General features: G+C 40.4%; 2 protein-coding genes across 5 annotated transcripts in view; both read left to right on the plus strand.

The window, feature by feature from the left end:
* Positions 1–14,031, plus strand: part of tnrc6ba (trinucleotide repeat containing adaptor 6Ba) — a 43,065-nt gene extending 29,034 nt beyond the window's left edge. The window contains exons 6-21 of the mRNA XM_079801023.1: positions 943–1,107; positions 1,227–1,399; positions 1,492–1,557; positions 1,847–2,053; positions 2,187–2,306; positions 2,568–2,711; positions 2,827–2,934; positions 5,024–5,222; positions 6,048–6,200; positions 6,287–6,454; positions 6,572–6,712; positions 8,173–8,265; positions 8,427–8,642; positions 11,136–11,206; positions 11,324–11,463; positions 11,922–14,031. Of these exons, the coding sequence (XP_079657149.1) occupies positions 943–1,107; positions 1,227–1,399; positions 1,492–1,557; positions 1,847–2,053; positions 2,187–2,306; positions 2,568–2,711; positions 2,827–2,934; positions 5,024–5,222; positions 6,048–6,200; positions 6,287–6,454; positions 6,572–6,712; positions 8,173–8,265; positions 8,427–8,642; positions 11,136–11,206; positions 11,324–11,463; positions 11,922–12,489 (2,732 nt within the window). The 3' untranslated portion in view covers positions 12,490–14,031. The remainder of the gene's footprint in view (positions 1–942; positions 1,108–1,226; positions 1,400–1,491; positions 1,558–1,846; positions 2,054–2,186; positions 2,307–2,567; positions 2,712–2,826; positions 2,935–5,023; positions 5,223–6,047; positions 6,201–6,286; positions 6,455–6,571; positions 6,713–8,172; positions 8,266–8,426; positions 8,643–11,135; positions 11,207–11,323; positions 11,464–11,921) is intronic.
* A 725-nt stretch (positions 14,032–14,756) lies between these two features.
* Positions 14,757–24,304, plus strand: csnk1e (casein kinase 1, epsilon). Of its 4 annotated transcripts, XM_079846133.1 has the most exons (12): positions 14,771–14,834; positions 14,958–15,019; positions 15,561–15,666; positions 15,756–15,866; positions 15,953–16,101; positions 18,161–18,389; positions 18,483–18,653; positions 18,738–18,886; positions 18,972–19,170; positions 19,344–19,480; positions 19,561–19,630; positions 23,275–24,304. In XM_079846133.1, exons 3-11 carry the CDS (start codon positions 15,591–15,593, stop codon positions 19,591–19,593), a joined length of 1,254 nt encoding a protein of 417 aa, XP_079702259.1. In that variant the 5' UTR covers positions 14,771–14,834; positions 14,958–15,019; positions 15,561–15,590; the 3' UTR covers positions 19,594–19,630; positions 23,275–24,304. The 4 variants fall into 4 exon arrangements, with proteins under 4 accessions (XP_079702258.1, XP_079702259.1, XP_079702257.1 ...); XM_079846132.1 differs by having other exon boundaries at positions 14,757–15,019; XM_079846131.1 differs by having other exon boundaries at positions 14,796–14,834; positions 18,161–18,653.
* Positions 24,305–24,318: the final 14 nt, after the last annotated feature.

The following is a 24,318-nucleotide window of genomic DNA, read 5'->3' on the forward strand; positions in this document are numbered from 1 at the left end:
CACAATAGATAAGATAAGATGGCCAAATAAAAAAAAATATTTTTTAAAGTTATATTGTGCTTTTTTTTGTATAATGTCTGCTGGAATGCTAAAAATGTTCAGTGTTAAATAAATATTTGTAAATTGTAGTTTTTGTTAAAAAAAATTTTTTTTGGTATTTATTTGAAAAACAAAGACAACATGGTAAAAAAGCTAATTTATGCAATGGTGAAAAAATTGGCAAACTGAATGGGGGAAAAAAAGAAAAAAAAGTGTATTATGATTATTCGGCTTTGGCTTCTGCCAAGAATTTTCATCTCGGTGCATCCCTATAATAAACTGTTTATAAAAATATTTAAATTACAAGTGTCATGCTTGTGATTTATGACATCATTACTGCATTATTTATTCACAAAAAGAAGCAACTTTCTACTAGAAGCTGTGCATTCTACTATTAACTTTTTTTACTAAAACAACAGCGCCCCCACTAAATATATATAACATTCTACCAGGCGGGCACTAGGACCTGGGGGAGGCTCCACAAATTCAAGGCAGCATTTAAAAACAGTCAATATAAATCACCATACATGCAATGTATTTGCTTGTTTTCACTTCAAGACACCGATAGTATCGTGCATCCCTAATAATAATCGTGATAATCATGAAACCATGATTATTTCTCAGACTATAATCGTACCAACAAAATCTATAGTCGTTGCATCCATGCCCGCGTGGGTGTGGTCACATTATCGATAATAAGCAGCCACATGAGAAACTGGACCTCTCGTTGCTTTCATACGGATTACATAAACAATCTGTTTTTGATTATATATGACATTATAAAGCTTGAAATGTCTACTTGTAAAAGACATATCTGTCAAGTCTGTGTGGCAAGTATTCGCTGAATTTTCATACACATTTCAGAGTGGAATTCACCAAGCTTTTTCTTGGTTTATCTTTTAGCTTCTTCTGGATGGGGAGGTAGTGGCTCTCCTTCCAGCCCATGTGTGGACAACGGTACTGCAGCCTGGGGTAAACCTACTGATGCACCCACTGGTTGGGGCGAATCTGATGACACTGGCAAGGCGCCAGGTTGGGGGGACCCCTCTCCCAATCCAGTGAAGTCTGGTGAGTCTGGATCATTTTTGCGCTAGCGTTTGGAATGAATTAATGTGTTTTGAATGAAACCTGATCATCAATGTATGCGTACTTCTAAACGATTTAAAGGGATGTTTTTATTTTTACAGGTTCAAAGTCTATGCAAGAAGGTTGGGGTGAAGGAGAGAGCTCCGTCAGTGCTTCACGTCACCCCAGCTGGGAGGAGGATGAGGAGAGTGGTGGTGTATGGAACAGTACAGGTTCCCAAGGCAGCAGCTCCTCCTACAACTCTGGAGGCTGGGGAGCAAAGAAGGGCAACAAGGTATGCCAGTGGTCAGAATCAATATTCATGCAAATCTGAAACATAAGTTGCTTTTGAGTTGTCCATTGAGTGGCCCATCTAATTTTCTTCAGGGCTCCATGAAGGGTGCAGGAGACTCTTGGATGATTGCAAGACAGTTTTCAAACATGGGGATTCTGGTAAGAAATTATGAGAAAAATGTCTTAGACAATGTAGGTTTGGGATCTTACATTTTTGCAAATAAACATAATTTATTTCCTCATTTTATTATGATTTAAGAATGCACTGATGCAAAATTCGGTCTGATAGTCTTTTTATTTCGATTTTTTTCATTTCAAGCTTTAATCATAGAATTTTCCCAGCTGTTAGTGAATAGTATATTGCTCTCTAATTTATAATGCGTCTTTATTAACACGTTTGAGTAAAGTTTGGTCTATGAGGTTTACCAATGTGGAGATTTGTTATTAGGGAGAAGACCCCAGTGGTCGTTCCTTGGATTTGGCCCCTGGTCCTCCACAGGACAAAAAGATGGAAGGAGAGAAGCGTGGTATGGGCTTGAATGAATACAATGGAGAGATGCGTAAAGGAGGACGTGGAGGGGGAGCAGGAGCAGTCTTCCGTTCACCTGGTTCCAAAGAGGTGGGGGCTTGTGAACCTGGGCCTTACTATGACAAGGTATTTGCTGCATCTTGTGTTTCCGTAAATAGTGTTTGGTTTACCTAGTCCTCATTTCTTATTGACCTCTTTAATCTGGATCTTTGCTGTCACTTTGAGGAACTATTTTCTTATCCTTTATCCTTTTCTTCAGGCGAGTGGTCAGTTGTTTAGTAGCGGTGGTGGGATGGCACAGTCCAGGCACCAACCAGGGGTGCCGCCCATCAACCCATCAGTACGAGCGCAAGTGCCTCATCAGTTCCTGTCACCTCAGGTACTTGATAATACTGTATATATTGTTTCATATTACTTTAGTAGTTTGCACAACTGTTATGTTAACAGACAGGTCATTTTAGTGGCAGACATTTTGTTGAGGTTTTGAAAATGTATTCGTCTTAAATAGTGTGCACTGATTATTGCCAATAGGATTTCACATAGTCTTTAAGATCAATTCTTGTTAGCTAAAGTAATGCAGCTGGCTGCAATGCATGTCAAAAGTGATCTTTGTAATAGAACTAACTTATTTCTGCTGCAGGTGCCAGGCTCTGTGCTGAAGCAGATGCCTCCTCCCAGTGGAGGTGTTGGAGGTGTTGGGGGAGGCCTCTTTCCTCCGCAGCTTTCCCCACAACACATTGCCATGCTCAGCAGCATCTATCCCCCTCATATTCAGTTCCAGCTGGTGGGTAACTACAGTTGCATGCACAGTATTTCATCTATGCAGCCCAGACTCACAATACACTCCATAGAGTTCTGTTTATTTTTTCTTTTGACACTTGACTTGTGCTTTCTTGCAGGCCTGTCAACTGCTACTGCAACAGCAACCACAGCAACAACAGCAGCAGCTGCTGCAGAACCAGCGCAAGTTCCCCCCAAACATACGTCAACAAGCAGACCCCCAACAGGTACCTTCACCTCTTTTTGCTAACAGGGCAGTATCCAAATGTTAGATTAGTTTCAGCATTTAGGTGATTCTAGAAAATTCCAGAGCTCTTAAATTGTTGTGATTACAATTATGTAACCATTAGGGCTGAACGATATTCTGTTTTAACATCGACATCGCGATGTGCGCGTGAGCGAAAGTCACATCGCCGGAACATGCGATGTGAAGGGTAGTAGCCCATGGTGTATTAAGAAAACAGTAGCACACAGTAAACACGAGTTTGTTGTATGGCTTGTTGCTGGAGTGACATGCACGTTCCACGTGCCTGCACAGTGATTGGTTCGCTGTGCCGCTGCTCACCGCTCTCCGCTCACAGCCAACATTCACTGCTAAAAATGCCAGACGAAGAGGATCCGCCGCAAAAAAAATTATTTCGTACCAAAAAGAAAGTCGAAATCATCTATTTGGGACTATTTCGGCTACAAAAAGGAGGATGTTGACCAAAAAGAGGTACTTGCATGGTGGAAAGTACACAAACTAAGCTTACCTCGTCTCGCCAGACTTGCCCGCAAATACCTGTGTATTCCTGCGACAAGCTCGCCGTCAGAGAGACTTTCAGTACTAGTGGCAACATCGTCACTTGCCAACGAACCTGTCTCAAGCCTGCAAAGGTTGATAGACTTGTGTTCTTTGCTAAAAACCTTGAGTAAGCAAAGCATACAGCATACATAAGCATGCAGGATCATGATCATGCTAAAGAATACTCAGTTTAGAAGTTTTATTTCATTGTGTTTAGCCATGATTATGATGATGGCCAACACTGTTTTACTTTGGCACTTTTGCTAAGAAAAGTTGACTTAAAAACAAAAGCTTGTGAACCAAAATGCTTAAGTTTTATAAAAAATATATTTATTTTAAGTTATGTTATGAACCAATCAGGGGGGTTGGTGTTGTAAAGCTGCTGTTTAAATGTGTTCGGCTTTTCTGTTTACAGGAATGTTCTCTAATCTGTTTATTAGATTTAATACAAAATATATTAAAGTTTTATTTCATTTAGTTTATTTCATATATTTAGCCATGATTATGATGACCAACACCAACACTGTTTTACTTTGGCACTTTGGCTAAGAAAAGTTGACTTAAAAGATTGTGAACCAAAATGCTTATAAGTTGTTTTATAAGAAATATATTTATTTTAAGTTATATTGTTGTAAACCAATCAGGTGGGTTGGTGTAAAGCTGCTGTTTTATTTAAAAATGTGTTCTGCTTTTGTGTTTACAGAAATGTTCTAATTTTGGAATAAAATATTAAGTGACCTTTTTGTCACTTGTAATGAAGCTTGCTTATTAGTGAAATTATTAATATCATGGAATGGTAATTATTGACTTTAGCCTGGATTGATGGCTCTCAATATCACAATATATATCGTTGTGAAAAAAATATTGCAATGTAATTTTTCCAATATCGTGCAGCCCTAGTAACCATATTCTACGTACTGGTTTCATATTTCAGAATTTATATAATGACTTTGTCTGGCATAATTCTACATTTACAGTGTTGCCCTTCAGCTTAATACTTAACATATCCGTATAGCAATTTTAGAGAGCTGAAAAGTCTGTTAAGTGTCTAACAATCTTTCTTGCCAGGCCAATTATTGTAATGTGCTTTGTATAACTCAAAATATGTTAGAAATTATTTTGTTTCGCTGCTTATCATAGTCTTCATTATGTATAGTCAATAACTAATATTGTTCATACTCCATGTGCTTAAAAAGATTGTAAATACTTGGTAGCATGCATGCGATCACAAAAATAACCTGGAAAGCAATATCAATTTGTGCATATACTGTTATTACTTACTAATTTTTTAAGAAGCAGCAAACTGGCAAACATCCCTTTTGCTTCCATATAAAGAGACTCAATATTTGTGTGAATTATGCCATATGAGATGATGCTGTAGTTTGAAGTAAAACTGAATAGCAGATGCTGTTTGTTGTCATTTGTTCTTGTAATGTGAAAATTAAATGAGGATTGGGTTTTAAAACTCCAAAACTGTGGACATATGAACAATATGAGCTGCTGCTGAATTTCAGAATTTTTGCTTTTTCCAGCTTGCCAGAATCATGGCTGTTCTTCAGCAGCAGAGACAGCAGCAGCAGCATGTGGGGGGTACAGGGGGCGGCTCCAAACTGTCTCCTTCTCACCTTGGTGGGAGTGGCCCAAAGATGCCAATGTCGGATGCCATCTCTCACCCTGGCTTGGCAGGATCTGTAGCAGACCTGCATCAGAAAACACAAGGAACTTATTCTGGTAAGATCCGACATGGATTTTTTTTTGATGGTCTGTGTCGATATTTTACTGAGCAGGGTGGCCAATGGCGGATTTAAAGCCAATAAGCTATATGTGATCTCGAACTATTTAATGTGTAACAATTGCTGCTATCAAAATTATATATATTTATTCTACATGTTTACTAAATTAGAAAATAATTCGGTAAAAATAAGTCTTGATTCTGTAATTCTATTATAGTATTTAACAAATGGTTAAAACAAAACTTGAAGGAAAAAAATCATTGTAACCAACAGGACCAAAAAAAAAAGACCAGATAGAGCTAATTTGATGTAAAGTACAATAGTTTGATAGATCCACATCCAATTCTCATGGACGGAGGAGAGCGCATGTTTTTATGCAGGATATAAATGCACACTTCAAAAGGTCTAGCAACTGGATTTGCGAGGTTCGTGGAATGACATTTTTCATAGATATTTAGAGACTTGAGAAAGTATTAGTAATAATAGAAAGGCAAACTTAATATTTTTTATATACTGTTCGCTTTTTGTTTAACAGTTCTGTCTAATATTCTCTCATTTTCTTAGAAAGGACTGATAAATAAAGCAGTAAAGTACTGAAGATGGAGAATGGGAGATTTTTGCATCAAAATAAAAGTCTGCTTCCGACACTAATTGATCAAACAGGAAAATGCCATTAATTAAAAAAATGCCAAATATCAGCCGATATATAACCATTAGCAATATATCGGTCGACCACTAGTGTCAATGCATGTGGGAACTTAATGATGTGTTTGTTTTTTATTTTTGTAATGTGCCTTTTTCTATCCCATTCTGTATCTTGAAGGGTTTGGCCCTGGAGTGAGCCTCTCCGGTCTGGAATTGGGTCCCATGGTTGGTGGGGTTAAAGACGGTGGGGGGCAGCAGTCTCGTTTCAAGTGGATGATGGAAGGTCATTCCCCAGCCCCCTCACCTCCTGATAGCACTCTCCATAAAAATGGTGCATTACCTTTTTTGTGACAACTACAAATTTGTGTTGCCTGATAAAGGTTTGACTGTAATTGCTTGTTTTCCTCTGATATATAGGTCCCATTGCTGCTCCTCTCAAAATGAGAGGTGGTTCCCCATATTCCCAGTATGAGATGCTGGGAGGTGAGGGTTTGGGTGTGCCTCATCAAGGGCCATCTGATCACTGGCACAGAAGTCCTGGAAACAAGATGGGCACCAAGACTGGAACATCCAGCTGGCCTCCAGGTAAACTGTCATGTTCTAATGATGTGATGTGATCTAAGCATTAAAAAAACTAAACATTTTAATCTTCATTACTAAAAATATATTCATAATTAATTGAAATGTGAATTTTCGCTTCAGAGTTCCAACCAGGAGTGCCTTGGAAAGGAATTCAGAGTGTGGACCCTGAATCTGATCCCTACATGACCCCTGGAAGTATGCTGGGCTCATCAATGTCAAGCCTCAACGACACTGAGCACCAATTGCTAAGAGACAACACAGGTACAACTCTTGATTTCAAGAATTTAAGCTTAAACATTCATTTCAAAAGGTTTTCTCAGATAATAAGAACTCACTCAAGCGTGTCTAAACATTTGACTGGTAGAGTATAGCTGCGTTTCCACCGCAGGAACTTTCCCCAGGAACTAGGGACTTTGGGGTGGGACTTGGTGTGTTTTCGACCGCAGGAACCGGGGTCTAAATAAAGTTCCGGGTAAAAATTTCCCCCTCAAAATGGCCCTGCTTTTTCAAAGTACTTAAAGGATTAGTTAACTTTTAAATAAACTTTTGCTGATAATTTATTCACCCCCATGTCATCCAAGATGTCCATGTCTTTCGTTCTGCTGTCGAAAAGAAATTAAGGTTTTGGATGAAAACAGTCCAGGGTTTTTCTCCATATAATGGACTTCAGTGGGACCCAAACAGTACATGGTACTATTTATGCTATTATTTTACCTCTTAACAGAGGAATTGATCATCTCTGAGCTCCGCCATTACTTCCAGAGAATGAGGTCAAATTTGATCGTGGTTATAGATATATCGATAGTAGATGCCTCATTCTACTGATCCTTGCAGTCGCTAATGAGGCATCTACGTATACATCTATGATCACGATCAAATTTGACCTCACTCTCCGGACGTAATGGCGGAGCTCAGAGACGATCGCGTTCCTCTGTTAAGAGGTAAAATAATAGCATAAAGACTGCTCGGTTTCTCACAGAAACTGATCGTTTCGCTAGATAAGGCCCTTATTCATCGTCTGGTATCGTTTAAAGCCCTTTGAAGCTGCACTGAAACTGTCATTTGGACCTTGAACCGTTTGGGTCCCACTGGAGTCCATTATATGGAGAAAAACCCTGGACTGTTTTCATCCAAAACCTTAATTTCTTTTCGACTGTAGAAAGAAAGAAAGATCTTGGATGACATGGGGGTGAGTAAATTATCAGCAAAAGTTTATTTAAAAGTGAACTAATACTTTAACGGGGTGGGACTTGGGCGCTGAACATGCTAATTGGTTGAGTTCACGCAGCATTTTATAACCTAAAAGTCTGTTTCGGTGTGTTCGAATCAACAATTGAGTTTAAAAAATACAACTGATTATCCGACGACGAAGTTCAGGCTTTATTAAGAGGACGAAATCCAGTGGGAACTGGAAAGTTGCGTGTAGTCTTACATCACCGGACTAATCTTCACAGTTCTTTAGGCCGCGATGGAAACGCAGACAGCAGCAGGACTGGGGTAAAAAGAGTTCCTGGGAAAAAAGTTCCTGGGACAAATTGTTCCGGGTAATTTCGGTGAAAACAGGGCTTATGATAACATTTGATTTATTATTTCAAGGGTAGTTCCTCTTGTACAGACACATGCACAGAGCTTTAAGCTTTGAATTTTAGAGATCATTTACATCTTCATGTAAATATTAACAAACAAGTCTTGTATTTTGCATTTTGCTTCTTTTGGCATAGAATCAAATCCCTCCCTCAACACCTTGCTGCCTTCACCTGGTGCCTGGCCCTACAGTGCCTCAGAGAGCCCCCTCAACAATGCACACAACCCAGGTAAAAACAAGCACTCTTTTCACCACTTATGATTTAATTTTGCTTTCAGAGAAGCCCCATAAGACTTAATTTGTTTAGCTCTGTACTGAATTCCATCATTTGTTCTTTCTTTCCAGTTTCAATACTCTGAATATATTGTGCTTTATTTCCTGTTCTCACAGCTAAGTACACAGACTACAAGCCCAGCTGGCCACCTGAGCCCATAGGGCACAACAAGCCTTGGAAGACCAATCGCAACAGCTCTCATCTGCCACGCCCACCTCCTGGACTGACCCATCAGAAGCAGCCCTCTGTTTCTCCCTGGACGGGAGGAGGCCCACGATTGGGTAGAGGCTGGGGTGGCTCTGGAGGTGGCCAAGAAAACAGATTTGGGCCTGGTAATACCACACCATAGAAACTGAAAACCGTTAATGAAAATCACAAGTATTAATTGAATCAGAATCAGAAAGAGCTTTATTGCCAAGTGTGCTTGCACACACAAGGCATTTTTTTTGGTGCTGAAGCTTTCAGTGCACATATACAATACAAACACAACAAGAACATAGTAATACAAATTCTAAGAATAAAAATATGAAAATAGCATTAAAAAAAATATTAGGTCACAGTTACGTTTAGTCAGAATAAACATTTACAGATTATAAACATCTTTACAGTATGTGAGTAGCATGGATAAATATAAATATAAATATCTCCTGATCTCCTGAAGATATTGCTCAAAACATGGGGAGTATTGCACTTACAGGCATATGTCTTGGGGGAGGGGAGGGTGTATTTTAACTGTTCAAGAGAGAAATGGCCTGTGGGAAGAAACTGTTCCTGTGCCTAGATGTTCTAGTGGCCAGTGATCGGACTCGCCGTCCTGATGGTAACAGTTCAAACAGGAGGTGTCCAGGGTGAGCGGAGTCTGTGATGATTTACCCTGCTCTCTTCCTCACTCTGGAAGAGTACAGGTCCTGGAGGGTTGGCAGGGGGGCACCAATAATCCTTTTTGCAGTCCGGATTGTGCGTTGTAGTCTCCTGATGTCAGATTTGGTAGCTGAACCAAACCAGACAGTGATGGAAGTGCATAAGACAGACTCGATGACAGCCGAGTAGAACTGAATCAGCAGCTCCTATGGGAGGTTGAACTTCCTCAGCTGACGAAGGAAGTACAGTCTCTGCTGGGCCTTTTTCACAATGGAGTCAATGTGACTGTCCTGCTTCAGGTCCTGAGAGATGGTAGTGCCCAGGAACCTGAATGACTCCTCTGCTTCCACAGTGCTGTTCATGATGGTGAGTGGGGGGAGAGCTGGGCTGTTCCTCCTGAAGTCCACTATCATCTCCACCGTTTTGAGCGTGTTGAGCTCAAGGTTGTTATAACTGCACCAGACAGCCAGTTGTTCAACCTCCAGTCTGTAAGCAGACTCATCACGGTTTTGGATGAGGCCGATTACAGTGGTGTCGTCTGCAAATTTCAGGAGCTTCACAGAGGGGTCTTTAGAAGTGCAGTCATTGGTGTACAGGGAGAAAAGTGGGGAGAGAACACACCCCTGGGGGGCACCAGTGCTGATAGTGAGAGTCCTGGATGTGAGTTTCCCCAGTCTCACAAGCTGTTGTCGGTCTGTCAGGAAGCTGGAGATCCACTGACAGATTGAGGATGGCATGGAGAGCTGGGTCAGTTTAGCTGAGAGAAGATCAGGCATGATAGTATTGAAGGCCGAACTGAAGTCCACAAATAAGATCCTTGCATAAGTCCCAGGTCTGTCGAGATGTTGCAGGATATAATGCAGTCCCATGTTGACTGCATCATCCACGGACCTGTTTTCTCTCTAGGCAAATTGAAGAGGTTCCAGCAAGGGTCCAGTGATGTCCTTCAGGTGGGCCAGAACCAGTCTTTCAAATGACTTCATGACCACAGACGTGAGAGCGACAGGTCTGTAGTCATTAAGTCCAGTGATTTTGGATTTTTTGGGGACTGAAATGATAGTGTAGCGTTTGAAGCAACAGGGAACTTCACACTGCTCCAATGATCTGTTGAAGATTTGCGTGAAGACTGGGGCCAGTTGGTCAGTGCAGGCTTTCAAACAAGCAGATAAGATGCCGTCTGGGCCTGAAGCTTTCCTAGTCTTCTGTTTTTTGAAGACTCGGCTCACATCCTCCACACAGACCTTAAGCTCGGGTTGGATGACAGGAGGGGGGAGGAGAGGGGGTGCAGGAGGTGATGGGGGACATGTGAATTGCAGATCAGAGCGGGTGTGTGATGTGAGACAGGGCTTTTCAAACCTGCAGTAGAATGCATTCAGATCCTCAGCCAGTTGTTGATTCTCTACAGAACGGGGGGATGGTGACTTGTAGTTGGTAATGTTCCTCAAGCCTGTCCAAACTGAAGCCGGGTCGTTTGCTGAAAACTGGTTTCTCAGCTTTTCAGAGTAGCTTCTTTTAGCAACTCTGATCTTCTTTGTCAGTCTGTTTCTGGCCTGGTTATACAGGACTTTATCCCCACGTCTGTAAGCATCCTCTTTGGCATGACGGAGCTGTTTGTGTTTCCCAGTAAACCATGGTTTATCATTAGGGAATTATAAGAATGTCCTGGTAGGAATGCATGTATCCTCACAGAAACTGATGTATGATGTTACAGTATCTTTTAGCTCATCCAGATCAGTGGTAGCAGCTTCAAAAACAGGACAAAAACAAATGTAACTTGCTGTCTGTATTTTGGCAGTTCACGGGAGAGATTTGCTCTGTTAAAATCCCCACGAATGATTAAAAGAGAGTCTGGATACCTTTGTTCAGTCTATTGAAGCACTATTTAGACATTCTCTCAAGTAAATGCAACCTGCTTTAACTTTTATTAAATGACCAGATCATAAATGGTCTCTCAATCTGTATAGGTTCTGCATGGAGTGATGGAGGAGCCTCTAAGGGGAGCTGCTGGCTGGTGTTGAGTAATCTTACCCCTCAGGTACCCATGTTATGCGTTATGTTGACAGTTATTTAGAAAAAAGACACACGTTTTCAGTTGTTTTTCATTGATTTCTCAAATTTCATTCCTGTGATTTGTATCATTTGGTCTCTGCAGATTGACGGCTCCACTTTGCGGACTATCTGTATGCAGCATGGGCCGCTTCTGACCTTTCACCTTGGTTTGACCCAAGGTAGTGCTCTGATTCGCTACAGTACTCGCCAAGAAGCAGCCAAAGCCCAGAGTGCACTTCACATGTAAGTGTCTAAAAAAAATCATATCCTGACCCCAGATCCATCAATATAATGGTGATAATAAATAATATTTTTTTCCTCATAGAATTTGATTTTGTTTCACATTTTAGCATCTTGTTATGAAACCCCGTTCCCACCTCAGAGTAAAAGATAAAAAGGTATTTTTGTGAGCGTTTAAAAGTCATATTGTGAGGTATAGTCATACGCTGAGATAAGATCGCAATTATGAGAAACAAAGGTGCAGTTGCGTCAAAGTTACTTTGGCACAATTGTGAGAAATGGTTGCAAATACAAGAAACAAAGGACCAATTGAAAGTAACAGTCACAATTTATAGTCGCAATTGACAAATACAGTTGCAATGACCTTTTTCAATATATTTGGTTTTATTTTGTGGCTGAAATGGGCTTCCATACCTTTGTAGGTTTCTTCCTATCTGTAATGTTTTAAATTTTCATCCCAGGTGTGTTTTGGGTAACACCACAATCCTGGCCGAGTTCGTGAGTGAAGAGGAGGTTGCTCGCTATTTTGCACATTCCCAGGCGGGATCTGGCGGAAGTGGCAGCGGAGGTGGCGGGGCCGGTGGGGTCGCCGTCTCCGGGCCGGCAGGCATGACTGGGTCATCGGGGGCCGGGGCTGTGGGCACAATGAGCGCTGGGAGTGGCGAGCGAGAACGGGCTGGAGTGGGAAGTTTGACAGCAGGAGGAAGCAACAACGGTGGCGGAACCGGGCCCTCTGGCACTACCTGGCAGAGTTTGGATGGTACGGGCAGCTCCGCTGACCCAACCTCTGCCCAGGGAGCAGGCCTGAGCATTTTTGCCCAGTGGAGCAGCAATGGCGCTGGTGGCAGTGTGGGCAGCAACACAGGGGTCGTTGATCCCGGCAGGGCAGGGTTGTGGGGCGGCATGACTCCAGGGTACACAAGCAGCAGTCTGTGGGGGTCTCCAGCCATGGAAGATCGGCACCAGATGAGCAGCCCTGCAGCACTGTTGCCTGGAGACCTGCTGGGTGGAGGCGCAGACTCTATTTGACTGATGCAGCCACTTACAGACAAATAGACATGCAGCAACACACACACACACACACAGATATATAAATATAACAGTTATCATCCTATATTATCACAAACAGTTGCAGGAATATAGGAACATTAATCTGAATACAGGCAATTTGCGTACATGCCTTCTGTCACTCAGAATGGTGCATAATGCATAAATATACATCCAAGTATTTAGTATACAGTCGTAAAACCTCCTGTAGACGAGATTCAAAGGTAAGCACTCAAACAGCAGATGCAGATAAACACTCATTAAGTGCTGAGGAGCAGCATTACGAAACCTAGCAAAATGCATTAAGACAAAATTATATAGATGACACTGGTTACAAATGTGTACACACTGTCATTTTTACCCGAGCAGTGTTCCGAGCTCCCCATAATCCGAAGCGTGGAGGAGCAGTGTGTGGAAGTAAGGCAGTACAGATACTACACGCGCATGCACACACACCAACACATCCCATTTCTTCTTACCCTTAAATGAAGACTTCAGCAAGACTTGAACAGGACATGCAAACAGTTGGACTTAAATACTGACTCGACTGGATGAATCCTAAACCTTGAGGTCATAAAGATCACACTCGCATACTGAGACGCTCTCACTCAGGCGTGCACTGTAAAGGAGAAAGGAGAAACCAGACAAAAAAAGGACAAAAATATGCATCATACAATGTTCGTTGAACGCTCACATTGTTACGGCTCCATTTTCATGCAGACTCAAATTACTCAAACACTGTTCTGATGTCTGACAAACTGTATCTCGTTGTCTTTTTTTGTTTTAAATGATGGTGAAATCCAGAAATGTTTTTTTCCCAAACGCTGACCTCGTTTTTTTTCTTTTCTTAATTGAGTATGTTGTCATAATGACGATCACTTGGATGTTACTTAGCTGTACAAGGTGCCCTTTCTGCCTGTGTGTGCGTGAAGTGAAGTCCCAGGTAAAGGTGACGTTCAGAGTGTTTGCGAGGCATTGATGAATGTGTGGCAGCCAGAGATTAACAAGCGTGGTGCATTTACAAAGATCAGTGCTGGATTTAGGGAGGTGAGTAAATGTATGAGTGACAGCTTATTTCAGGTGTTTGATGTCTATGTGTGCATGATACGTATGCAGGTGTGGATGTTTTTGAGTGTGTGTGTGTGAGAGAGAGTGTAGACAGCAAGTTCAAGAACATTGGCACTAATGAATATTTCTTAAGTTGTGGTTTTAGCAGCCTTTTTTGTTTTATATATTGTCTGAATTGCAATAATTATAATAAAGAAAAAGATTTTTTTAGAAGATGCAACCAACTGAAGGCATTCATACTGAAACATGAAACATGCCAAACCTTATTGTACCAAGCTGAGCTGGATGGGTGTTTTAGGAACACTTAAAAGTTACCAGTTGTTTATTTTTGTTGTTGTGTACCATTATAAATTAAGGCGGGCTTTATCACTCGTGTTCAGGTTTTTTGTTTCTGATTTTACAAAAGAAATTAATTTAAAAAAAGAAAAAGAACAAGACAATAAAGGTTGAATTTGATTTTGTTGTCAATTGTGTGCATTTTCCTTTATGTTGTCACTTCTGTTTAATGTTTTCACTCTTTTATACTATATTTAAGATTTGGAAGGGTCACCGTTTTATTTACAAATAATAATAAGGTCCTTGTTATAGTTTCAAACAATGGTTCTCTAACTTTTCTACAATATTCAGCAGTTTTCATTTACTGGACAAGGACTTAAAAATATACTTGCTCACAATTTCTACATGCTTGGCATAACTAGAAAACAATTTATTTGTATGAAAATGGAGGTATACAATTCAGTTTTTGTGACCAATATCTTTATTTTTTGTTGTTTTGAGGTCATTTTGGCCTGTTTCTTAACTCATACTAATGTTAAAGTTTTTTTTTCATCATTACTGACTGACTTTACACGATCCTAATTATTACACGCCTACCTTATGAGTAAATACAAAAAATATTAATTTTTAAAATAAAATATTTTTATTTACATAAATATACATTAAAAAAGGTACCAGACTACCAAAACATTATTGTATATTTTAAATGCTAAATACATCTTTACATTACCATACGTCAAAACGTGCTTTCTGATATTATTCCTAATAGAATAATATAGAAAAGACGTAGAGCTCTCGTGCGTCGCGTGCGTGCCGTGTGTAGCAGCAGTGTGGATGAGAAAGAGGCTGCGTACGCACGTCAAGCGCGCGGCCCCTTGAAGTGATCCGGGTCCTTCCGCTAGTTTGTGAATGACATCATTTCTGCGAGAAGTGCGCTGGGATACAAACAAGGGAGGCTGCTGCCCGCTAGCCCGCTAATGCAAGTAGGTCAATCCGTGAGCTGAGATATGAAATCGACGATTTAAAAATCTGAGGAGGAAAGCAGTAGTTGGAATTACATTTGTGATGAGACGTTTAAAATTACGCTTGCACTCTTCGCTGTCCAGGGTCCTGTCTTACGAGCGCAAGCCTGTCGACCAGCCTCACTTTTCCACCACCATCACGTTAGGTAAGAAAGATGTTCCTGCCTTAAGGTCATATCAGGACATGGGTGTTTAAGAGTCATTTAGCTGTCCCGAATAAATGTAAATGTCACCACTGTTAACAATTTGTGAAACCTCGGGATCAACATGGTCTTGGGTGCGGCTGCTACAAAATTGGCTGAAAAACGCCGAAGACAGATTCGTCTTGTGTGTTCAATTATTCAAACGTCGTAAAACACTCACGCAAATGGGTCGTTTTCAATAGATTCCTGTATGTAACGCACATAGTTTGCACATTGATGATCTGCGATGATGCCAATATTAAATATTAACCTCTTCGTGGCAAGTTCGTGGGAATTGAACAGCATCTGTGTTCGGATACCATCACATGACTCAGATGTCAGATGTCAGATGCATGACTGCCAGTGCTTTTCTGTCTGAAATGTGAATTAAATCTGAGCTGGTGAAAATCATGATGTTACGCAGAAGTGAGCGTTCTTGTTTACATCAGCCGTGTGCTAAAATGCTGAATGTATCTAATCTACATCATACTCATTTTTTTTTTAGGATTCCAAGGCTGTTTTTAGGCAAGGAATCATGGAGTTACGTGTTGGGAGTAAATACCGTCTTGGGAGAAAGATTGGAAGTGGCTCCTTTGGTGATATTTACTTAGGTAAACATTTTGTGTACATGAATTGGCTGCTGATCTAGATTTCACGAAAGTGCTGTGACCTGATGCTGTACAAAAATCTAATCTTGCAGGTGCAAATATCACATCAGGAGAGGAGGTAGCCATTAAACTTGAGAGTGTGAAGACTAAACATCCACAATTACATATCGAGAGCAAGTTCTATAAGATGATGCAAGGTGGAGGTGAGAAATGATCTCCATCAGTTTTCTTTCTGATGCTGCGAATGGCTCTCTAAAAAAATGTCTCTTCAATCTACTTTCAACCGTAGTGGGTATTCCCTCGATCAAATGGTGTGGTGCTGAAGGGGACTACAATGTCATGGTGATGGAGCTCCTGGGTCCGAGCTTGGAGGACCTGTTCAACTTCTGCTCAAGGAAATTCACACTTAAAACTGTCTTACTGCTGGCAGACCAGATGGTAATTGCATTGTATAAACAAGATCTTCAAGAACAAAAATTATTGCTAATACTTAGGGTTAGTCACTTGAATGGTGAACCCCTTATCCTGCACCATTTTTTGCAACATGATACCTTGTGTCTTATTGAGGGGAGTGTGCTATTTCTTTTGGTGGAGAAAATGGGCAAAGATCCTATGGATTTACACTGATTTACACCTGAGCCATATATAGGATGCGTAATATCATAGAAACTTGCTGGTGGGCCATTAAACAACCACCCAGAACATCCTCAAAACCACTTAGAATGCCATATTACTTGTATAGCAATGCCATGGCAACCACCTACAATGCCCTAGGACATTGGTTCCTAATCCTGGTCCTGGAGTACACCCAGCACTGCGTAGTTTACAAGTCTCACTAATCAAACACACCTGATTCAACTCATCAGCTCATTTGTAAATAGACAGGGTCCCAATTCGCATACTATCCATTCTAAATGTTATTAGAATTAGTGCATTTTAAATCGTAGTATGTTGAAATTAATATTCCAAAGAGACCAGGATGGTCTACTTTTTCCGGTTAGAATCCGAAATTCAGATCCGTGCACACTCTCATGGCTAATATTGCCCACAATCCATTGCGCGTTGGACGAGGATTCAATTAAAACTACAAACATTGCAGATGTGCAAGTAGAGAGGTTTAGATAAAGGGGTTCAACTGATTAATAATCAGTTTATAACTTGACAAAAATATATGTATTCAATGTTATCAAGATTTTATTTAATCTGTAACAGCATTGTGAACTTTTATAAAGATACGTTTGGTCATTATCTTTTAAATACATCATTATGCAAACACGAGAGGAGAGTCTATGCATGAAAGACCCACGACTGGCAAATCAATGTGCTGCTGCATTTCTCTCTGATCAATAGGAAATTAAATTAAATTGAAAATGGAGGATTTTAACTTTGACAAGATGATTGAGTGGGCAGTTTGAACTTTGCGACTAACTTAACTAAGCAGCAGAGCTTAACCTCTTAAAGACGCAATAATGACAAAGTAGCATGTCCCAAAGCTTGCCTGCTCTTCTGCTACACACTCAAAAGTGTTATTCACAAAAACAGCACATACTTTTAGGGCATAGTATAAATAGATGAATTGGAATGCAGCAAAGGGTGTCCAATCCTGATCCTGGTGGGCCACAGTTCTGCAGAGCTTAGCTCCAACCAGCCTTAACACACCAGCATGGAACCAAGCAAGCAATTTTGCGTTTACAAAACGTATAATAGCCATCCAACACAGCCCTGATATCTAGGTTAAAACATGGCGAAATTTGGGCTGTCAGTAAAAATGTAATAGTCGTCTAACCATAGCCCAAGAATAGACTAGTTGTCTAGAACATGAACATGTCAAAGAAATGAAACCAAACACCTTGTAATCACTGTTTACTTTGCTTACATGATGGAATATCATATCATCTCGCACGTTATTTTGGCAAAAATTACATGTAACCAAATTCAAGGTTACTTTGGCTGGTCCTAGCCGGACTATATTATGACGGCTATTGCTTGCTAGTATGCCTAGCTAGTATGCTACTATGATTAGCTTGTTCAGGTGTGTTTAATTGGGGTTGGAGGTGAACTCTGCAGGACAGTGGCCCTCCATGAGCAGGATTGGACACCTCTAAATATGTGTGTTTGATAAGAAAGTGTTGAGGGTATTCCAGAACTAGGATTGGGAACCACTGCCCTAGGATCATAAATGCATGTTTTTACTATATATAAAAATAGGCTTTATATATGTATATAATTTAAATAAAATACTACATAACATTTTGGTATACAAATCTATTTTATCATTTGAATAATATGGCAGCAGTTTTTTTTTGCAGATTAAGTTTTTTCTTATGTAATGAATATTTAGAAGAACTGTAAAACCTCAATAAATCAAATTGTAATTATGTTGTCCTAAAACATAATTTTAACCTAGAGAAAATAAAATAAAACGAATTACAATAGAAAGAGATTTTGTAAAGGTATGACAATTGTTTCTGATTTGTTTCATGTTTATTCTTTCAAGATTAGCAGAATCGAGTACATCCACTCCAAGAACTTCATTCATAGAGACATTAAACCTGATAATTTCCTGATGGGGCTTGGCAAGAAGGGAAACCTGGTCTACATTATAGACTTTGGCTTGGCCAAGAAGTATCGTGACGCCCGCACACATCAGCACATCCCATATCGTGAGAATAAGAACCTGACTGGCACTGCCCGCTATGCCTCCATTAACACTCATTTGGGCATAGGTAAGGGCACCAGAGGGCCACTGAAATGCATTCTATGGATAAAAATGGACTCTATATTTTGGGTTATTCTAAATGTACCTTCTGTTTCCACAGAGCAATCTCGGAGGGATGATCTCGAGTCCCTTGGCTATGTTCTTATGTACTTTAACTTGGGTTCTCTGCCCTGGCAAGGCCTCAAAGCGGCCACTAAAAGGCAGAAGTATGAGCGAATCAGTGAGAAAAAGATGTCAACCCCAATTGAGGTTCTTTGTAAGGGCTATCCATGTAAGATGTGATATGATCAGCTAGAAAATCATATGAAATAAAATTTCTCATTTAACTCTGCTATTTTTCCTCATATGTTTCTAGCCGAATTTTCAACCTACATGAACTTCTGCCGCTCGCTCCGATTCGATGACAAGCCTGACTACTCCTACCTGAGACAGCTGTTCAGGAACCTTTTCCACAGACAAGGATTTTCATACGACTATGTGTTTGACTGGAACATGCTGAAATTTGTAGGTTTTTGAACATTTTGCACATTAAACGTGGTGCAGTTCAAGTGTGCACTTTATTGCTTGTGGGTTTTTCTGGCTGTGTTAGGGCTCCAGCAGGACAGCAGAGGATAAAGAGAAGGAGCAGAGAGGAGAGGGAGAAGAGAGGGATGAGAGGACAGGCGGTGGACCACCGGGTTCTGCAGCTCGTGCTTTGCCCTCTGGCCCCAACCTCCCGGCCCCTAACCGGGTCCGCAATGGCCCAGACCCGGCCAGCTCAACACCTGCCTCCCGTGTGCCACAGTCTGGTGAGTCTGAGCATGAGCGGAGGTGTTTCCAATGTCTGTTCTATTTATGAGCAGGTTATTTTTGAAGGATGTGGTTTTTCTTCCTTATGAAACTGTATCCTTATGACCTTCTGTGGTGTTGGTATTTGAAATCAGCACTTAAAACTCTGCTTACCTGTTGTTTTGTCTCTCAGGGAATGCATCTCCAAGAGCAGGCAGGGGAGCTGAGCGGGAAAGGAGAGTGTGTTTACGGCTGCACCGTGGTGCTCCTGCCAATGCCTCACCTGACCTCCCTCTCCGACATGATCAGATACGCATCACTCCCCCACAGGTTTCAGTTCACGTACTAATTCTTTGCTTAAATTCCCTGAGATTTATTTTTGCTCTGACCTCTCTGTCTCTTTCGCACAGGTCAGCGTTCCATTCGAACACATGGGGAAATGAGCTCTGCAAGTTCACTCTCATTTACTGTTTTTAGGAGGTTAGTGGGTTTTTTGTCTGCAATTCATACACACAATGACTAGAATATTCAAAAAGCACATTTGTCCACTAGATTAAAGTGATGTGTAAAGAGAAAACAGGAAATGATATCATAGCGAGGACCCCTGCAGACCCACATAACTTTGTCAATCGCTGTGCCCAATTTGCATACTATCTGTCCTAAATATTATTAGAAATTAACATTAGTGCGTTCTAAATCGTAGTATGTTGAAATTAGTATTCCAAAGATACCCGGATGGTCTTCTTTTTCTGGTTAGAATCCGAAGTCCAGATCCGTGCACAATTGCCCACAACCCATTGCACGTTGGATGCATGCGTGCCGCACACGTCCTGAAAAGTGAAGCCAAAACGTCTCGATCGCCCCCAGGTGGTTGGTCCCAGTATAGGTCATACCCGCCCCCTCCATGTACTCTAATGCTGCGATCACACCAAACGCTATTAGAGCGTCAAAATCGCGTCTACCGTGTCTAGTTGGACGCTTGAAAATTTTTAATCCATTCGCGCGTCCTCAACGAATTGGACGTGCGTATAAATTGAGCGTTTGAAGCTAAATAGACGCGCGTTCAAGGCGCTCCAGGAGAAATATGTCATAAAACACCACTCTGCCTCTTTTCATTTTTATTAAAAATATATATTAAACATTAATAGCCACACAAATGTGGTCCAGGCAACTCCTACATTATGTTTACTGCATGTATATTTAAATATCCTTAAAAAAATAAAGTTATGAAACTTCTCTTTGCCCTCAGTCAAAACGATTTGGCGGACAACAAATTATAGATTCATGACACCAAAGATCGCCCGTTAGATCTGTTGGGGTAACAGCTTAGGACCCAGGACCAGTAGTGAAAAATGAAGACCAAGAGTCAGGAGTTAGATTAATTAAAGAAAAATTTACAGAAGAATAGTTTGCAGTCTCTCAAGGAGTTCGTAGGCCACGCTCCCTCTAACATTCTCTTCGCCTCCACCTATCGTACATACAATTTCTGAACAGTTATACTGTTTTCAAGGTCTAACCACGTCATTATTGTCATGTGGAATGATTCTGATTGGCTCAGAGAAAATGGACAGTCTTGGTAAATTTCCACACATTGTCAGTTAATCAGATTCACGTGTACAGATATCACTTGTTGACGCTTTCACCCCGGAATTAGGCACGTAATGACCTTCCAGATTCTGGAGCAGGCACCAGCTTTTCCAGAACCACAAGCACCTCATCTTTTAGCATGCCCGCAATCCACCTCCAATACTGATCTGTAACACGAATACTGCGCACATACACAGATACACAGTCTTTCCAAGGTTGGAGTTGGTGAGATCTGGTCCCAAACAGAGAAAGTTTTCCAAAACATATTGATAACATGTGCTTTTCTCTCAGTGAGAGATACAGACAATAGTACAGACCATATTCATCTTGATTCTTTAGGGTTTCAGTAAAAGGAAATATAAAATGAAATAAAATAAAGAAATAACATGAAAGACAAATCCATATTTCATCTCTGGAAGCCGGGCTAAATGAGCAATCTCTGTTACTGCATTCCTGTCGAGTTGGAGGTGTGTGATGCCTCTAAAATCCAAACACACGACAGCATGTTGAAAGTGTTTTTGCGAAAAATCACACACAACCAGGACAGACCCTCAGTCACCACTCAGAGGACCAAATACAAAAGTTAGAAATTAAAAAGGAAGAAACAATCATGGGTCCTATTGATATAAGCAAACTCATAACTGGAAAGAATCATTAAAATCATAATTATATAGGAGGATGAATATTGATTGAAGCTTTGATTATAAATTTAATTAGGATATATACAATTATATTGAAGCGGTAGTGGATTTCAGAATCCACCTTTCAGATCCACACAAGACGAACCACTACAGGACATCAGAGCCAGCGGCAAACGTCATAAGGACTTGCCGAGGAAAGACTGCTCTCGCCGGGGTTAATGAGCGGTGAGCGCCGCTGATCACCTGGATCTCACAACTCCAAAAAAATAATAGATGCTCTCTTTATAAATAAACCACAGATTTGAGCTTTAAACAACTACATTCTAACCTGAAAAAGTCTTATCTACATTTTGTGACACAATAGTAGTATTTTTAAATTATGCAGGGTTTCTCATCACGTCACTTTACCACGTGACAGCAGCAAGCAGGCTCCTGATTGGTTAACGCGGCGCGAATTGACGCCAAAGTTCAAATTTTTCAACTCGGGCGTCAGACGCAAATTCACTTCAAACGCGTGAATGCACAAAAAGCACCATTCGTGCGTAACGCATGCATCACGCAAAACGCTCAATTCGCGCGAACTGGATGCGCAAATGAGGCAGAACCGCATCCATCGGGCCACGCGAAATGCACCTATCGCGCCGCAGGACCTCCAGACGCGCGTCAACACGCCTTTACATTGACTTAACATTGAAATCACTCGCGCCAGATGCTCTATTCGCGTTTGGTGTGAACGCAGCATGAAGGAACACGAGACAAACTAAACAATCAAATTACACTTTAAATTAAAAAAATTCCAAACTATTTTTTTGTCATTTTACATAGTTTTTATCACGCTGATGTAAGTTCAAGTGTTAGTTAAAATCATCATCATGGCAGCTTCTCTCAGTGAAGTTGTCACTGACGCACCAACAGACCTTTTTCAGGATTTTCAGGAGGAGATTCGAGCTTTAGCTTTGATTTCTACATTTCCATAACTGTTTATTTCACACCATTGTAATGAGTTGTTCTGCAGTAAACTGTACTAAAAGATACTGCGGGAGTGTGGGCGGGGTTTTGACATCGTGGCTGTACTTCCTGCTCTATACTGTGTAGACGCAGGTCCCAAATCAGTGCAAGATGTCAGCGCCATATTCGGACATTCACTTTTCTACAATGGAAGATAGTGAAGGAGCGATGTCCATTTTTTTTCACAGTCTATGATTGGACGAATATTCAATTAGAACTACAAACACAAAAAAGGGTTAAAAAGCCACAAACATGGCCGATGTGTGAGACTGATGATCGGGTTTGAGTGATTCATAGATAAATTAGTAGTATCTAACCTGATAAAAAGATATTTATTCAATGTTATCAACATTATATTTAATCTGCAACAGCATTGTGAACTTTTATAAAGATATGTTTGGTCATTATCTTTTAAATGCATCATTATCTGCATGAAAGGCCCACGACTGGCAGATCAATGTACTACATTTCTCTCCGATACAGTAGGAAATTAAATTAAATTGAATGTGGAGGATTTTTACTGTGACAAGATGATTGACAGGGCTATTTAAATGATGACAGAGCTTTCCGTTAAAGACAATTATGATTAAGTAGGATGTCCCAAAGCTTGCCTACTCTTCTGCTACACACTCAAAAAGGCAGATTATAGGCATTTTAGGCCATAGTATAAGTAGACGAACTGGGACGTAAATGTCAATAAGTTTAATAAAGTCTAATAAATGTTTCTTGATCATGTGACACTGAAGACTGGAATAATGATGCTCAACAATTTTGCCATCACAGGAAGTAATTTTTATAAATATTTAAAAAAAATCTCACATTCATTTTTTCCCTTATTCTAAGTAACTTCTGTTACTAAATTGTGTTTTCATTTACTCCATTTTGCAGGATTACAACAGAAAACTCCCCTAAAGCATTTATATTCATCTTTCTATGTAAACGGGAGTGTGACAGAGGCAAGAAGCAGAAAGAAAGGAACCACATTTTTGTAACGGACAAAGTGCTCCCCCGTCCTCACGCACTGCAGGTTGTTGCTGTCAGGATGAGACATCGAAGATACAGACGCATGTTGACAGTGGATAGGCAGGTTTATCGAGGATCACAAGACTCAAGACTCAAACAGTGGAAGTGGAAAAGAGAATTTTTACCTGCGACCTGATGAAGGTTATTCTGGTTGTTCTCTGTTTTGTCTGAAATGCCGGGAAAAAGAAGGACTTGCTTGTTGGACTGTAATGTTAAAATTGAATATTGAGTGTAACAAATCTGTATCCCTCACACTGCTACTTTAACACACAAAAAGTGTTGTATGTTGACACCTTACTGACGTATGAGGTTTTGTGGAACCATCTTTTCCATTTTAAATTTTAAATATGCAAAAGTTAATAATTTCCAAGAATTTTGTTTCCAGTCAAACTGGGGTTTGGGCTGTAGACGTCACTGATGTGTCATGATTGTGCATTAAACAGATGACAGGTAAATTATTGGAGGTATTGATATAAATATCCGCCACAGTGAACTAACCTAAAGATAAATTTAAGCATTATTAAAGGCCTGAACTCCTCTTGTAAAATTACACGACTGAGCTATATGGTGTACTGAAAATTTGACATGAAGACTCCTGCATTGACATTAAAACAACCTCATTTATAAATAAACACATATCAAAAGTCTGAGTGTTGAACATTGTGGAATTTCATGAACTTACTGAACATTTTTGCACGGCTGGTGTAAAAAATAACATGACCAGAGCTGTTTAATTCCATTTTCCCCCTTTGAAAGGATTATTAATGGATTATTAAGATTGTGCTCTCTTACATGTAAACAGTGGGAAAACAGAGACAATAAGTGAGAGACAGTAACTGGATTGATTCCCATTATAAAATTGTGGATTTCAAAGTATTATTTATTGCATTAAATGAAACAAAATAAAAG

This window comes from Gobio gobio (genome assembly GCF_949357685.1).
Source record: "Gobio gobio genome assembly, chromosome: 20".
Lineage (NCBI taxonomy): Eukaryota > Metazoa > Chordata > Actinopteri > Cypriniformes > Gobionidae > Gobio > Gobio gobio.